This window comes from Charadrius vociferus, unplaced genomic scaffold (genome assembly GCF_000708025.1).
Source record: "Charadrius vociferus isolate BGI_N301 unplaced genomic scaffold, ASM70802v2 scaffold298, whole genome shotgun sequence".
Taxonomy (NCBI): Eukaryota; Metazoa; Chordata; class Aves; order Charadriiformes; family Charadriidae; genus Charadrius; species Charadrius vociferus.
Genome location: NW_009649936.1, coordinates 4320353 through 4336319, shown reverse-complemented (window position 1 = coordinate 4336319; position 15967 = coordinate 4320353). Strand labels below are relative to the sequence as shown.

The following is a 15967-nucleotide window of genomic DNA, read 5'->3' as shown; positions in this document are numbered from 1 at the left end:
GGGGCCCCGCGGCCACCGTCACCAAGCGGGGCACCCGCATCTGCACCTGCCCCCCCCAGGGTGGCCGGCTGCGATGCAGTGGCAAGGAGTGAACCTCTCCCCTCGGCCGGCCCAGGGCAGGAGGAGAGGGCGGCCTCTCTGGCAGCAGAAGGCTTTCTGCACCTCGGGGCATCCTCGCTGAAAAATTGTTAAATGGTTCAAACTGCCCTAGAGAGGACTCGGCGATGAATTTGGCCGTGCCACGGAGCGCCAGAGAGGTGCCACATTGTATGTCATTTATAAAGCGTCTATAGCGGGTGAGCTTTCTTTGTGGTAAGGTTTGTTCCATGGCGGTGGGCTAGGAGAGGTTAGATTGCTGCTAGCATGTAACGGGAACAAATGCAGTTATTTATTTATTTGTAAGATGATTGTGCTTTTGTATGTGTTTGTGTTTATATACTGTGTAGATCGCACGGCCTTAACTCAACTCACTGAACAAACTTCCTCCCAGGATCCAGGTTTTTGCTTCCTGTAATTCCATCAAATTCAAAGTGGTGGGACCAGAACCAGAAGACTGGCTGGCCTGCCCCTCTCCAGGCTTTCTTTGAAGGTGGGAGGACTAGGTGGGTTAGCACATGACTGTGTGCTTAGGAGGAGGCAAACGCCTCTCGTGCCTCCATCGTCCAGAGCCAAGCTGTAAAGGATGCTGGCCGTCAAGGGTCAGTCCTTCACAGCCACCTCGATGAAGTGGTTACCCAGGGCTGATCCTGTTGTCAGCACCTGCTGCGTCCCAGTTTAGCACGACTACCCCAAATTGCATGTCAGTGACTGTGTCCTCCTCACTCTTGGTCTCCCCTTACAGCTGCTGGAGACACAGCGTATGGCAGAACTGCATCTTGTGAACGCTTTGACATACATAAATATATACACACATACATATATATGTATATATATGTAGAAGGACATTGTATTAAAGAACAGCTTCATCAGGCTGAGAAGTTAACAAGTGTTAATTGTGTTCCTTCAAGGTGTTGAATAAAATCAATTTTAACAATAAACTTTTGAAAACTTTACTGATAAGCACGCATATACTTTCCTCATGCATTAGCTGGTGTTACCTGGGGCAAGTGAGCCTCTCTCCAGCCACCTCGGCCGCAGGTATACCTGGAAACATTAAACGTACCGCCTGGATTCTTTTCATATTCCTCTCTAATGCTCTGTCTGATGCTGGTTGACTGCAAAAAAACAGTGAGCAGATGAGATTCAGGTGAAAGGTTAGAAAAAAGTTATAGGGAAGAGGCAAATTTGGTTTTCAAGACAAAACGAGGATCCCCATCGCTTGGGGCTGTCAGAGCGTGACCCTGCCCTGGGTTCTGGTGAGCCTTGGCTGGAGATGTGAGAGTTCAGCACATAAAAAGCCACTGCACCCCAAAGCTTGGCCAGGGGCATAAGGCTTTCGAGTGGCTGCACTGTCCCTTTCTGCATGGCCACCCCACCGATGGCCCTCGGCTGGTAGTGGGCTGGGACCCCCAACATGGACTTTTCTTGAGGCTGGAGGGCTCTTGAGGACTAACTGGGCCATGCTCGTTTGGTGCCTTGCACTGGGAAGTTTGAGAACACATGAAAGGGATGTGCTGGGGACATAAGGGAGCCAGGGCAGCTGGGATACCTCCTTGACCTGGTCCTGCCATGTGCTGCTGTGGGGACAGGGAAGCAAGGGAGCAGAAGAGAAGAAGGACGTCTTTAACAGGGAAAATGTCCCCCCCAGGCACCTGACCTTGGCAAGCTCCCTGTCCTGTCCCCGCTGGCGGGATGACCCTTGTGGCCATCACTGGCCCTGCTGAGCCGAAGTGCTCGGCAGTTTGGCCTCCTGTCTGTGTGATTTGCAGAAAACCACAGTGAAGCTGAGGGCTGGTGTGGGTGAGGAAGGGTGCTCGCTGCACACTGAGAGGTGACATGGCCTCACAAAAGCCACCGTGTGCTCCCTCCCGCTCAACATGGAAAACCACGGGAGGCACCAAGTTGAGTCATGTTCGGGTGGTCAGCAATTTCTGCAGCGCTGGCTTTGCAGTTCGGGGTTGAGAAACTCATCCCATGTGACAAGTAAGAAGGTTAGGAAACACCACCTCTTACTGTCCCCTGGTCTCCCGAGGTAGATGTTACTACAGAAGGCAGACGACGACTCAGGATATAAACTGACATCGATCCTGCCATAGTCAACACAGCTCTTCCACCAGGGATTTTCCTGCATTTGAGCTGTGGGGAGGGGGTCAGAAATGGTCCTCCTGAAGCAGTGAGGGTGTCTGTGCATCCGTCTGCTCTGTGCTCCCGGTCCGGCCAGCTGCCAGGGCTCCCCATCTCCAGCACAAGTGGAGCTGTGCATCACGCACAAACCTGCCCTGCTCCCAGAGGACGTGTTTCTGTCACAGGGAAGGGGGATTTTCCCGGCATCCCTTCCCCTTCCGCTCTTCTCCCTTTGAAGGGTCAAAAAAATCTCTTAGTTTTTAATAAGGTTAAAGCTCACTGTCACCTTACGGACCAGACACCAGACATCCCCTGCTGCTGCTGGAGCCAACAGCGCGAGAAATTTCTCCCATTGCAGGTTTTAATTACACGCTGTCCAGTTATTTACAAATAGCTGAACGAATTCACATCCTGTATACACTTGCAAGGTGTGAGTATTTTAGTCCGTGGGGTTACTGCTCATTTGGGTTTGCCAAGCATTTAAGGCAATCAGGATGGGTTTTTGCAAGCGTAGTGATGAGTTTTTGCAAGCGGGCAGTGATTGTTTGGAGGGAGTCACGAGTGATTTGGGCAGACTCCTTGTCGCCTGGGGAGGATGGCGGTCTGCTGAGGTGGTTTATCCTTTGTCACACATCTTATCTGTCGCACCGCTTCCCCCCTCCCCTTGCGTGACTGATAACCTTTCAACAAGAGAGAATGACCAGCAGACGGCAATCTCTGAATAATACCGGCTTTGTGTGAATGCTCTATATACAGGGTCACCATGGGAACAACAAGGAGTTATTCTTCAAACATCTGGGCAAAAAAGTCCCCGCCGGCTCCTTTCCAAGCTGTCCCTTGGAGGTGGTGAACACCTTCTTCTCGCTGCCACCATCTCTGATTTGAGGACAGCCTGCACCTCTGGCCTCTGCCTGGAAGCCCCACAGGATCTCTGTCTATGTTTCATGACACTGAAATAAGTCGCCACATGATGGGGTTTTTTTTCCATGAACAGCTGCACCAGCACAAGGAGAAAAGAAAAGAAAACCTGTTCAAAGGCAATGCACCACTCAGTTGTCAGAATTTATTCATCAAGGTTTAACGTCTTGGCTTTTAGCACACTTTATTTGAATGGGTGTTGTCCTGGATTCCCCAAAATTAATCACCCGCGTGCTTCTCTACGTTTTGGACACGGTAGTGCTGGTAGGTCAGGTTTTCCCCACAGTCCGGACGACGGCGCAGCGTTGTGGCTGCCCATTCGCACGGTCACTGTGACTTTGCCTCGCAGGTAGGCACCTGCTTGCAGGTAAGGAGTGACACATATCTCTCAAGTTCAAAGCAGCATACAAACTCTTGTGCAGCCCTAAATTAGCCCTGAAAATGGAGTCAAAAAGCTGAAATTTGTGGCTCCTAAAAAGAACTCATTTTACATACAGCGCAATCAAGTCGGGGGGGGGATATGTTTGTGTTCTTCAGTGTCCCATAACTTTGTAAAAAGATCATTGCTGCTTAGTTATTTGTGGAACTGACGGGGCCCTTCTTTGTTGTATTAATGATCTAATAACTGATTTAAATGGAACCACGCTTTGGGCATCAGTCCTTTTAACGTGCCCTCTCAGTTCCTGCCTCATGAGGCTGTAAAATATCAGGGTAAAATATCCATGAGTGAAAGCTCATTAGGAGGTGTCCTTTTGGGACAAGGATACCCAGTGCCAAGAAGTTAAAAGTGTCCCCCCGGGTCCTTCTGCCTTCCCTGACGCCCTGCCAGAAGAAGCCAATTCCTTCTGGGTGGGCGACCAAACAGCTTTCGCATCCCTGCTGCTCCTCTCCCCAGGCTTTAGCAGGGTGGCTACATGTCATTTTGTCTAGGTATTATGCTCTTGAATTATCAGAAATCCTGATCCTGCAGCAGGTTCCGCGCTCGTGATTTCTGATCAGGAAGAGAACGGCACAGAGGTTTCCTAGAGGATCCCCTGATTTAACTAACCTGTACCCGCTCAGTGTTGGTAATGGACTGACTACATTCCCCTAGAAATAGTTTTTCTTGAACATTTAGGGGGAGGGAGAGAGTTAGAATTTGACACTATCTTTTGAATGTGTTCCCTATAGGAAATCTTAAACGTATACAGTTGCCCTGAGGCACCTGCTGGTGCGACAGCGATGCAACGTACCAACCAGCAAACGGCACAGGGATGATAACTGAATTTGCACACACAGACGTGGTTGGGTCAACATGAAAAGAAAAATATTATGAAGTAAAAGTTGACCTGCACCAGGACATTTGAGCCGAAGCCGATTTTTAAAATGAGACGTCTTCCCACATCTCTTTGGTTCACTATCACGGCGAAAAATCATGGAGGTATTTTAGATGAAAACTGCAAACTATATTGCTTGGTAATAAGAGGAGCGATGATTGTTAGATGTTCTCTGCGTTACAAATAACAGCTTTCCTTCTTCCATGGGGGTGGGCAGGGGGAGGGAGCAAAAATGTAGATTTGGCATTTAAACCAGATGTCCTCTGGTAAGAGCGGAGGAGCTGACACTTGGGTTATCATCTTAGTCAAAATTACAGAACAGCAAGCAAGGGGCTGCGTAAGAAGAGGGACTTACTGGACAGAAGTTTTGGGGCAAACTCAAAATATGCACACTTGATGCCATATATATGTATCTTGCTTCTGAAATTTAAAGCAGAAATGGCTTTTTCTGACCATTTATTAAGTGCAATTTCTTTAAATGAACGATTTGCATGATCTAACAGGGAGGGGGTTTGCATGTTTCCCTAAGATGTGTGTATTTTATGATGCAGAGTATTAAAATATGCACATTTCTATGCCAAAGATCTTTTACTGGGGCAAACACAAACATTAAAAAAAGCATGTACGTGACAAAAATGACACACATTCACTTGGGAAAATAATGTACAAATTGCTTTAGGTCTAAAGTGATTTAGCTTTAGCATTGTTTATCTGTGCTAAAGACAGCTTATTTTTAGTTACCATGCCGATTCTGCATTCCTAGCAGCATCCACAACTCAGTCCTGCGAAGTTATTGGGCTTTTTCCAGCGAAGCTGGCTTCGGATCTCGGGAGTGATTTGCGGAGTCATTATTCAATGCTATTCACCATTCAAACGCTCAAGAGACACAGAAAAAGTCTAGGGTATGTAATCAAGGATTAATTGTTGCCCGCTTTCAAAGAAAAAAAGAAAGGGGAGGGGGGCAAGGGAGAGAACAGGAATATTAAAACAGTTGTTTGAAAGCAGAATGGAGGATTTCAGAAGAAAATTGTTACTTCTGTAGCTGCTTAAAGTGTCACTGCGTTTACAAGTCAGGAGTAGTGTTTCTTCCAGCATCTGAAAAGCTGAAAAGACAGCGCAGGTATTGCCTAACAAATGCCAACCCAGTTCCTCAAAACCTCCAAGTTTCATTTGATGATGCTTCTTAAATTTTTCAGAAGCTTTCAGGTCTCAAACCAGCTACAGAATTGAGTTAAGAAAGTTAATCAGAATCAGCTGTGCAAAATAGTCCTTTTGTGCACCCAGGGGAAAAAAAAAAAAAAAAATAAAAAAAAATCGCCCTCTTGCTCCAATATAAAAATACAGTGAGATACCAGTAACAGCAATATTGTGTCTCTCCCTCCCGGCCTTAATTTGGATCTCACCCATGGAACCGCTTACCTCCTAAGTATCTTAGAAAAATCAGTACCTGCGCAGTCATAGATTCTGATTATGCGATTGCACATATAGTTCACGTGCCCTTGCCTCCGCTGCATGCAAGCCTCTGCGGAAAGGAAGCAGGCTAAACCTTAAAGACCAAACCAGGTTATAAACTGAGCTATGCAGAAACGTATAGCAAACAGAATCTGCTGAGTGTCGAGAGAGTCTCTGGGGTTTGTAGCCCCCAGTGAAAGGCTGTGGGGTGGGGGGGGCACAGCAAAAATTGCATGCAAGTCAATCACTAGTATTTTAAGCATGATCTGTGTATTTGTCATGACTATTACAAATATAAGTTTAAACATGCTTGGATCGATTGTCTCTAAATTAAATTTTATTACCACATTCACATTTAGTCTATGCATCAGTCTGTATTTTAGGATTCAGCGATCAACTTAACAAAAAGCGTGCCAGGAATAATGGCCACGAGTAGGTCCATGGGCCTCACCTTCTGACTTGTGCCAGGAGCGACACAAAGTCCACAGACCAACAGAGGTGACAAATAGCCACAGGAGCTTTTCCCCAGTTCTTTCATAAGCTCTAGACCACATCTTAGTTGCATCAGGAAGACAAATGAAGCCCCACCTACAAAGGACACACTGCTTTCAGATTTTAGTAGGGTATCTCAGTGGTGGTTTGTAATTTTATTTTGTTGCTGGTTTTGTTTGTGGGTTTTTTTTGTTTTTTTTTTTTTTTTTTTTTTTTAAATACACCACAGCCTTAATCCTGCATACCTTGCAGACACTCAACTTGCATGAATTTAAACACAGATTTTGAATAAATAACGTAGTACCTAGTATGTGTCCCAAACTTATCTCATTTTACATCCTCATCTTACAGGGTGCGTGGAGTTTTTTTTCCCTGGGTTTAGCATTGAGGATATTGCTCTGGTTTTCCACAAAGAGGGTCATTTAGAAACAGCCCTAAATTGCACACTAAAGGATTACTGGTTTGTAAACAGGAGCTCCACAAAAGCAAACATGCTCATCGGCTGCTTATGACTATGCCTCTAATGCCTGTAAGCCTTCTGGAAGAAGGGGGTTCATCTTTCAGGGGAATTTGAAACAAAGGGACTAGGAATACACTATACTGGACATAATTTAGGTGAAAAAAAAATCTGCTTTGCAGGGGGTTTTTTTTGGTTGGTTGGTTGTTTTTTTATTCTCTTCAGATTAAGGAAAAAATTGCTCCCTGGCAGCAGTGGAGTTGAAACTACGTCCAACGACATCACCAGGAGTTATTCTCAGGCACTCATTTAATGTCAGGCAAAGAAATGATCAGATACTCCCGTGTCTAGAACACACACTACTCAGTTAACCACAGATTAACCCTTCAAAACCAAAATATGATTCAAAACCCTTAGGAACATGTTCTGGAGTGAGTAAAAAGCTGTAAAAGTTTGGAACGGCATCAGGAGGCTGCACCAGCTCTCGCCAGCACAGTCCTGGGCAGGACCCCTTCAGCCAGGTGTGCGGGGCTCGGGGCTGTACTGTTTGGGGATCACACCTGGATGTCCCTATGCCAGACGCTGGGGAAGCGAGAGTAGGAATAAATACAGCTTCAGCACTAAGCAGAAGTACATTTTATCTTCAGGGCACCACGTCTGTCTTTGCCTTTGCCGAGTAAGACTCATACGCACTGGATGAAACGAGTTTGAGTTTCTAGCTAGAGAAGAATCGCTATCTTGTAATAAAAAGGCTGCTCGTATCCTGATGATTTCTTATCTAGTAGAACACGGTAATTTTACAGATGTGTTACAGTCTACCTGGCTGAACATGTTAACACATGGGACTTGCACTAGGGGAAGTCTCTTCAAACACATCGCTACCATATAGGTTTGGAACCATTCTTGAAAGCTTGATGTCCATGCCATTTTAATTAACAATTTTGAAAGAACAACAAAAAAACCCCCAAGGTCACACACATTATGGACTATTTACCCGCTAATTCTTTCTTTCATCAAAGCTGCCCCTGCATTACAAAAGCGTAATAAAAATCCCCATACTGGTAAGAACTAGTAAACATTTTTCTTCATTTGCATAAACAAGAAAACCCAAACAAATAAAAAGGCCAAGGATTGTCCCCGGCCAAGAACTGGTTAACTCGTTCGAAACTATACTCAAGATTTCTTGAAAACATATTTGTCTTTCAGCCAAAAATACTGTTAATATTAAAGTAATGCCAATGCTTTGCTTTAAAAATGTGCTTTCTCAGTTCACAGGGAATAGTAGTGTAAAAATAAGTCATCCATGAACCATATTCTAATTTTTAATTTTATCCCTTGATAGATCAGTTGCTTCAAAATCCCTTACCAACCACGGAAAACAAAAGTTAAAGAGTTCACATTTTAAAGATTGTCGATTGTATAGACCAACCATCTATACATGGGTCACTAACCCATGGAAAGATTTATGGGCAATTTCTGTCACGATCTGAAAACACTGGATTCTATTAACGTGAAGTCAGTATCTTTATAGTAGTCTACAAGATTGGTAAGGCATTTCATTGCTTCCTTGCACTTTGCATTTCCCTGGCAAAACCAGCCGTGATCACTCAGCAGGTCCTAAAGAACTAAATCACAGAAAAGGAACAAGTTTTTATATTTCCAGGTGACCAGAATTAGCAAATAACATGATTTGGGCAATCACTTATAAGCACATTAGTGCCAATTTCACTCCACTTCACACTGGATGAACAAGTTACTTTTAGGACTTAAAAATGAAACAACCCAAAACCGATGTGAAGGAGGTTTAGCAAGCCAAGGGCGGGGGTGGGGAGGGAAGGAACCCACCCTAAGTTGGAGTTTGGCAAAACCAACCTGCTTTACTATTCAGCTACCCCGAACAGTAAAGAGCAAAGTGTATTCAGCACAATGCTGATGATTTGATCATTTGCACACTACAATTAAACCTGCGTTTTCATGGATATGCTCTGTTTTTAGGAGGTGGTGAGAGTTTGAATTTATTATTAGGAAACCAAAACATTTCACTTAATTGTTTAACATGCGAGATTTTCATGAGGGAATGAAGGTTAGTTACATTTCCAACAGGATTTCAAAACTACATTTTGCCTATTCAACTCTAAAAACTAAGCTGAATATAAGGCTGAAAGGTTTAAAAGAGTAATCAAAGTAACAGAAGTCAGAAAGACAGTAACAATACAGCACCTAAAAATGGGTAATTCACACATTTTTGACATTTATGTCTTGCATAGACAAATACTTGTTCATTTTTTTCTCCCAAGACGACTCAGCTTCAGAAAATAAGACTTCAGTCAACTTCAATTACAATTAAATGCATGTGTTCCAACTTTTCAAAATCCCAGGGTGTTTGGGTTTTTGTTTGTTTAAGTGCTACAAGTCTAATGGTTTTTATGAAACTACCACCCCTTGGAAAGGCTTTGTTTCATCCTCTGGGCTGTCAAGTTCATGAAGTCAGGAAGCTGAACTCCCTTCTAATTCTTTTTCCATGTGATTAGAGAAATGAATAGATATATTATTCATGCATTGTCTTTGTGGCCCTACTCCACTAGAATATTCATAAACCTGAAGCTACTTTCTACGCACAGGAACAGGGAACTAATTCCTCAGTGGAGGTCTGCTTTCTGGCCATATTTTGAACATCAAAATGAATGTGGTACACACCAGGTCAATATGAATTCCTGCCATTCTAAGCCCTTTGTCCATAGCCTGGAAGAAAACCTAGGTATGCAGGCAAGATAAAATTGGAGGGCTCTCCAAAAGGTTCCCAATAGCGATCAGGGACCAGAACAGGGAACCAATTCTCTTGCAGGTAAATGCAGCCTCATGGAATTTCACTGAGGTCAGCAGGATTCCGCTTTCACCCAATATCCAGATCTAGGAAACTCTCTGCAGAGCCAAAGCCATGCCTGTCAATTCTAAGTGTTTTCCAACATGATTATTTCTTTGGAACAGTCATTTAAAAATATATCCCGATCAAGGCAGAATTGATTTACAAAACCCACAATGTTTCTAAAGTTAAAGAACAACAAGGAATTGCCTTGCCTGTTACAGAAATCTTGGAAGAATTGGACTGACAACCCTGTTTTGGGTTGGATTACATTGAAAAAATTTTAAAAGTTTCATTAATCATAAGTGCAGAAGAATTACATTGATTTTAAAAACAAATTAGTTCTATTGCATAAGAACATGACTGTAATTAGGGGCGAAGTGGGGAATTATATGTGGGTTTAAAGTTAGGTCCCCTATAAAGACTTTTTACCTAATGTAAACATGTACCTTTCCTGAAGAGTGATGCTTTACTTAAACCAGCAATCTTTCTTACACAGCAAAAAAGGAAGGACACTATTTTTTTTTTTGTTTAAATTGGAGGGGGGGGAAATCAAGCACTTCCGTGCAGTTCATACCCACTACAGAATTCTCACTGCATTAAAAGACAAAGTTTGAGTTCCGTATGTTAAGCAATACCTTTGACTACATGGTAAAGCCTTTTCAGTTTTAGGAATTCAAATCCCTATGTTTTTATGTTTATGATTTGACAGTAAAACTATTCCATATTCCCCCTTTCACAGTACTTCTGCTGCATGGAAGGTGGGAGGAATAAAAAAAAAAAGCTAACCAGATAATGGTCTCTTTCTGAAAAATAAACTTTCAGAAGTTTGCAAACTCTGATGCCTGGTTGTTTCCAATTGGGTTCCAAGCAGCACATAAACTACATATTCCTGAACCCACTTCCAGCCAGCTGAATAGATATTAAATTGTTTTAATACCTTCTCTCCTTTTAAGTTCTCAATTCTCATAGTTTTGAAGTGTGGGCAAATGCCCATTGCCACATTATCTCCAAACCACAAAAGTTTTTTTTGCCCGTTTTGGTTTACCCTTCCCTTCACTGCTGGCTACGTGCTACCCCAACAGATCTGCCAGCTCAGCTGCTTTCTGCACTACCTCAAAGCAGGCTGGAGGAAGCTCTGCTGGTATATCTGAGGCAGCGCCAACTGGTCAGGGAAGGAAAGGAGATCGTGAGAAATGGCCTGTTCCTGCAGCATAGGTTGATTTGGAAAACCACATATTTGTCTGTAGGCCTGGACACACTGAGGAGCAGACTATAAATCTGCCTATGTGCTAGAAGTACAAGGATTAATGCACTGTTAAACATGAACAAGGGTAGCTGAATAAAACGCCCAAACGAATCAACAAATATAACCTACTCTGTAACGGAAACTGAGGTGGGGATGAAGCACTTATGGAGTTAAATAAAAAATAACTAAAAAGAAAAATACAGAATCTGTCTCTTGGTTCTAGGCATCTCAGGTATCCTTTGTGGGAGCAGTATGTTGAATGTTTCCAAAGGAGCATCATTTCTATACGATAGCTATCTTTTAAAATGTTTTGGGGTCAAACTGGATTTTACAATAGCCTTTGAGATAGTTATGCTGTGTCAAAGCCCTCCTAATTAAATCTTTCATTATTCATTTACTATGCTCTTCAAACATGGCACATTAGTGGCAAAGCAGAAAAGTTAGAAGAAAACACATTCTTTAGAAATTACCACTCCAGCTGGAGTAGATCATTACAGCATTTGAACTAAGAAGCAAGATCCTCAGCCAGGAATAAGCGAAAGCCACAGCAGAAACACCACTTGTGGTGAGTAAAACTCAATGCCAATGTTTCAAAACAGCTACTAGTCATTGAAAACTAGTATTATTCTCCATGTATGTATGCCAGTCCTATTGACAATTCTTTCCAAAGTTTTTTTTCATACCAACTTCTACTTGCCTTGGAAGACAATCTTTAAAGACCAGCTTCCAACCGTTTAAGCATGTCAAAAAGTACATGCATTGATCCTACTGAAATCAATGAGACCTAAGCACTTGCTCGAGTGTTTTGTAAAGCAGAAGTTAAGTATTCAATTAAACATTTGCATCTGTCAAAGGGCTTTGTTCCAACACAATGTCTAAAGATTCTAAAAGCTAACATCTTTTCCCCTGTTGCATTAGAAATGCAACTAGATTTGATCTAAATCAGAATGAAGTTCTGACTTTGATCTAACCCAACATTGTGACAAATGGACAGGGGGAAAAGAGGACATTGATTTTACCACGAGACTCTTGGAGTCTATTATTTGTACTTAACAAGCGGAAATACGTAGTTCCAGAAGTGTTCATGGATAGATAGACACAGACTCCAAACTTTGGGGAAAAAAGAAATGAACTGTTACCACAAAAAAAAGTGTTTTCATCATTAGCTCTTAGTTTTTAAATGACACACAAGGATTTTCTACTCTAATAAAGCCTGCTGTATATACTGGTAGTACCCTTCAGATGTGAAGAAATTTTATATAAATCCATGTTATATTTCTTTTTGTATTAGGGGAAAATATCTCAAATGCAATAAAATAGCAGAGTGATAGCACAATTCAAGGCAACTTTGCATTTTTCAGATTCAGTTGTACAAACTATAAGCTGTTAAATTTCTCTAATAACTGGAAAAGTTGTGGGTATTTGAATTTACTTACCTGAATACTCATTTAGCAAATATCTTCAGATACAAGTCTAAATACAGAGTTAATGTAATTTGAATATTAGCTTACACATAATATAAATCAATGTTTGACAATATCAAAATCCCATCAAACAGTGGGCCTTTCTTATGCGATTATCAAATATAGTATATCACTGTGGGATAGCTGAGAATCATAGAATGCTAGCTTGTTTATTAAATTTGGTCAGTTTTCAGACCTTCCAAATAGGAATACTAAGCATTTACTTTTCCCCTCTGGAAATTTTTTTTTTCCCTCCTGCTTAATACAGTCGTCATCCCAATTCCTAGTGAATTTATAAAAATATTTTTTATCCAATAACCCCGACAAGGTAAAAATAGGAGTTTTTATAGCAAATGATAAACAGGCTCACGGACTATGAGAGAAACTAAACTTATTTAAATTGCCATACATTCGCTACTGAATCACACATCAACATTTTCTTTTTATGTGTGTTGCTGTCCACCTCAGACTAGCAGTTTTTAAGGTGCAGAAGCATCTTTCAAATATATGCATCTAACTTAATGATCAAGTTCCACACACTAGTGTCACATGCTTTAAATTTACATCACCTGCCCATCAAGAGCTGTGTTAAATAACAGCACTAATTGAAACTGCATAATTCTTTAGAAATTGCAGCACTTCCAATTCATAGAACAAAGGGGTGCTTACGTGGTTCTTTATATTACTAGATATAATTTTCTGAAATAAGAAAAGGAAAAGAAACGAAAAAACACATTTGAAAGAAGTTGCTGCACCTGCAAAAACACTCTTTAAGCTTACTATGAAATACAAAAAAGTGCACCCTTCTATATCTACATATAAAACATATTAGAAATAAAACTTGTGTAAAATGTTTGCTGTGCAAACTATAAAAACAGTCAGTCAGTCAGTCCATTCTTTTTCCTAAACATTTTGTCACACTCTCTTGCTTCCTACTGCAGAGAATCGCTGTTATCCAAGACCAGCCCACTGATATTTGTTGTTGAGAGATCTCCTCCATCATCTTCACCGCTGTCTACAGACTCATCCTCACTTTGCCCTGCCATCATAACTTGCTGAACAGCCAAAGTAGCACCATCGGATGACAAAGATTGGAGACTGTCTACATTCATGTTGACTGGAGCTGTAATTGTTACAACAGCACCTGGAGAAGCACAATTGTATTACTTTAGCATCTTTCTTGGTTTCTACTTTTAAGTAATACATATTTATATACAACAGAGTTTGTTTCTAATCAACAGGAAGAAAACCTAAGGAACTAAATTAAAACAAAAGCCATATAGGTTGTCAAATGCTTGACTATCAGGAAATGCCAGAATTAAGTTGGCCAGGAATCTTAAACTTAGCTGTGTTATGGATACCCATTATAGCAATTCTCCAATCAAGTTATCACAAGACCACTTCTGCAAAGTATTCCAGCTTAATTCGTTGCCAAAAAAATGGGAGTGTTCAGAGATTCAAGGTGACTTAAATGGATAAAGCTGTTGTCAGATCCAGCGGAGGCTGAGGGAAAAGCTACTACAAACTGGAAAGGAATAAGGCAGCAGGACAGAAAGGATCGTCCTGAGATTAAAGCAGTTATTTATCTTTCTTAAATCGAGCTTATTTGTTTGATCTGATGCTAAGGAAGTTACTTCAAAGTCTTTGGAGGCTCTATTACATTTCTCTGCTTCTTAATGTTCTACCTGAAATACACAAGGCATATAGAAAACTGCAGATGCTCAGTCCCTCTAGCAACAGTGAAAGGAACGTGAACAGGATGGATGAAACTGAAATTGCAGTCCAATACTGGTAATCAAACAGAACGCTACTGATGTACATACACATACTGAGAGAACTTAGTTGCACTTGTTCTATTGTTTCATAACTCTTGAAACAAAAGTAACCATCTCTCAACATAAATTCCAAGAAAACACCCCTCAAAACACATAAATTTTTTGAAAAGGGAAAAACTGACACATTTGTTATCTTTTTCCAGATTAAAAACACATTTATATTGATATATCAGGAAGTCTCCCTCCCCCAAAAAGCATTAAACCCTCCATTTCCCTGTTACAGAGGAATTAATTTTATTATCTGTGGTTTAGCCAGTTCTCCTTACCATCTGACATTGTGAGCTCGTTAGATTGCTGCTGAGCAACTCCTGAGGCAATGGAGTCAGGCCAGAACCTCTGAACTGGTCGGTTCTGAGCTGTTTTCTTCTTTGTTTTTGGAGTTTCAGAACAACTGGAATCCAGCATCGGCTGAAGAATTCGCCTTCTAGCATTGATAAACCTAAACACAATCAAAGGCAAGAAGTACTTATGACCATTTGGCTGTAAATTCTCTCTCTCTCTCTCAGATTCACAAAGTATACAGCGGGAAAAAAAAAATTAGGAATATAAAGTCTTCTCCCTACCAGGTTGGCTTGACATCCTTTTCAACATGTAAAGCTGCTCCTAGAACACTGTCATCCTTTGATTTTGGCAAACGAGCTAAGAAAGTACTTGTATCATTTTGCTGCTAGCAGCAATTTTTCCCCCACCTCAGAAGGGGAAATCCTCCAGACAGCATGACAGATGTACACTTCAAGATCTTATTAAAAACTAAGCACCAGAAAACTTGCTGACAGCAGAGCTCAGAAAGCTGATACTCCTCTCATTAGGGTTCACCTAAAATCTAGCCTGTCTAACCTAGTTTGCTTGGTCTGGTTTCATTTACTTCCTTAAGCTCCTGCATTACTTATTTTATTGGCTCCCTGGCTCTCCAAGGTCTGGTTCCTGATCCAGGAGACAACAGCAAACACATTTTTCAGGTCTTTCCCAATTCCTTTTTGTTCCCTGATTTTCACTCATTTACTTTAGCATGCTACTTGCTGCCCTTCCCCTTTCTGCTAGTGAACAAGAAAATACTTAAACCACATCTCACTTAAGCTACCAGCAGTTAATTGAGTTAATTTCAACGTAGGTAGCTGTGGCAAGGAGCTGTAACTGAGGATAGCATCCCTTGCTAAATCTGACAAAACACATCCAGGACCCATCTTTACCTGCAATAGAAGGAAGTAGGGTGCAGCTCACAGGTCCACAGTGTAACGCAATGCTCTGCAGAGACATTACTGGGATCCCAGTATCCCAGAGTGCCGTTACTACCATGTCACACAGGCATACTTACACTGTTCCACTTTCGGAACCAGTGTACTGCCACTGTCTTGAGTATTTCCCCACTGGACCCCTCTACAGCCATGCAACCAGTGTCATCTTTGAAATCTGAGGAAGATCCCTGTTGGACTTAGCTGCAACAATCTTAGGAACCAATATGACAAGCAGAATGCAGGTGAGCACCCTCGCTCCTCTCCTGCAGGGGCAGGTGTATTATCTTAAACTTCTATTAAAGATAAGACATGCTAAAACATGTTGAACCATGAACTGAAGTAGTTGAGGTACTGACGCTCTCCATTCAGACATCACTGCTCAGAGGACAGCATCCTTTGATAGAAGAGCAGAATGAGTATTTGTTGACAGTAACCTCTCAAACATTTGCAATCACGACTACCAA

At 41.9% G+C, this 15967-nt stretch overlaps 1 protein-coding gene across 1 annotated transcript in view; it reads right to left on the bottom strand.

The window, feature by feature from the left end:
* Positions 1 to 12869: 12869 nt before the first annotated feature.
* The window catches only part of PKNOX1 (PBX/knotted 1 homeobox 1), a 31219-nt gene continuing 28121 nt past the window's right edge, over positions 12870 to 15967 (bottom strand). The window contains exons 10-11 of the mRNA XM_009891348.1: positions 14535 to 14707; positions 12870 to 13577 (exon numbers count right to left, since the gene is read on the bottom strand). Of these exons, the coding sequence (XP_009889650.1) occupies positions 13366 to 13577; positions 14535 to 14707 (385 nt within the window). The 3' untranslated portion in view covers positions 12870 to 13365. The remainder of the gene's footprint in view (positions 13578 to 14534; positions 14708 to 15967) is intronic.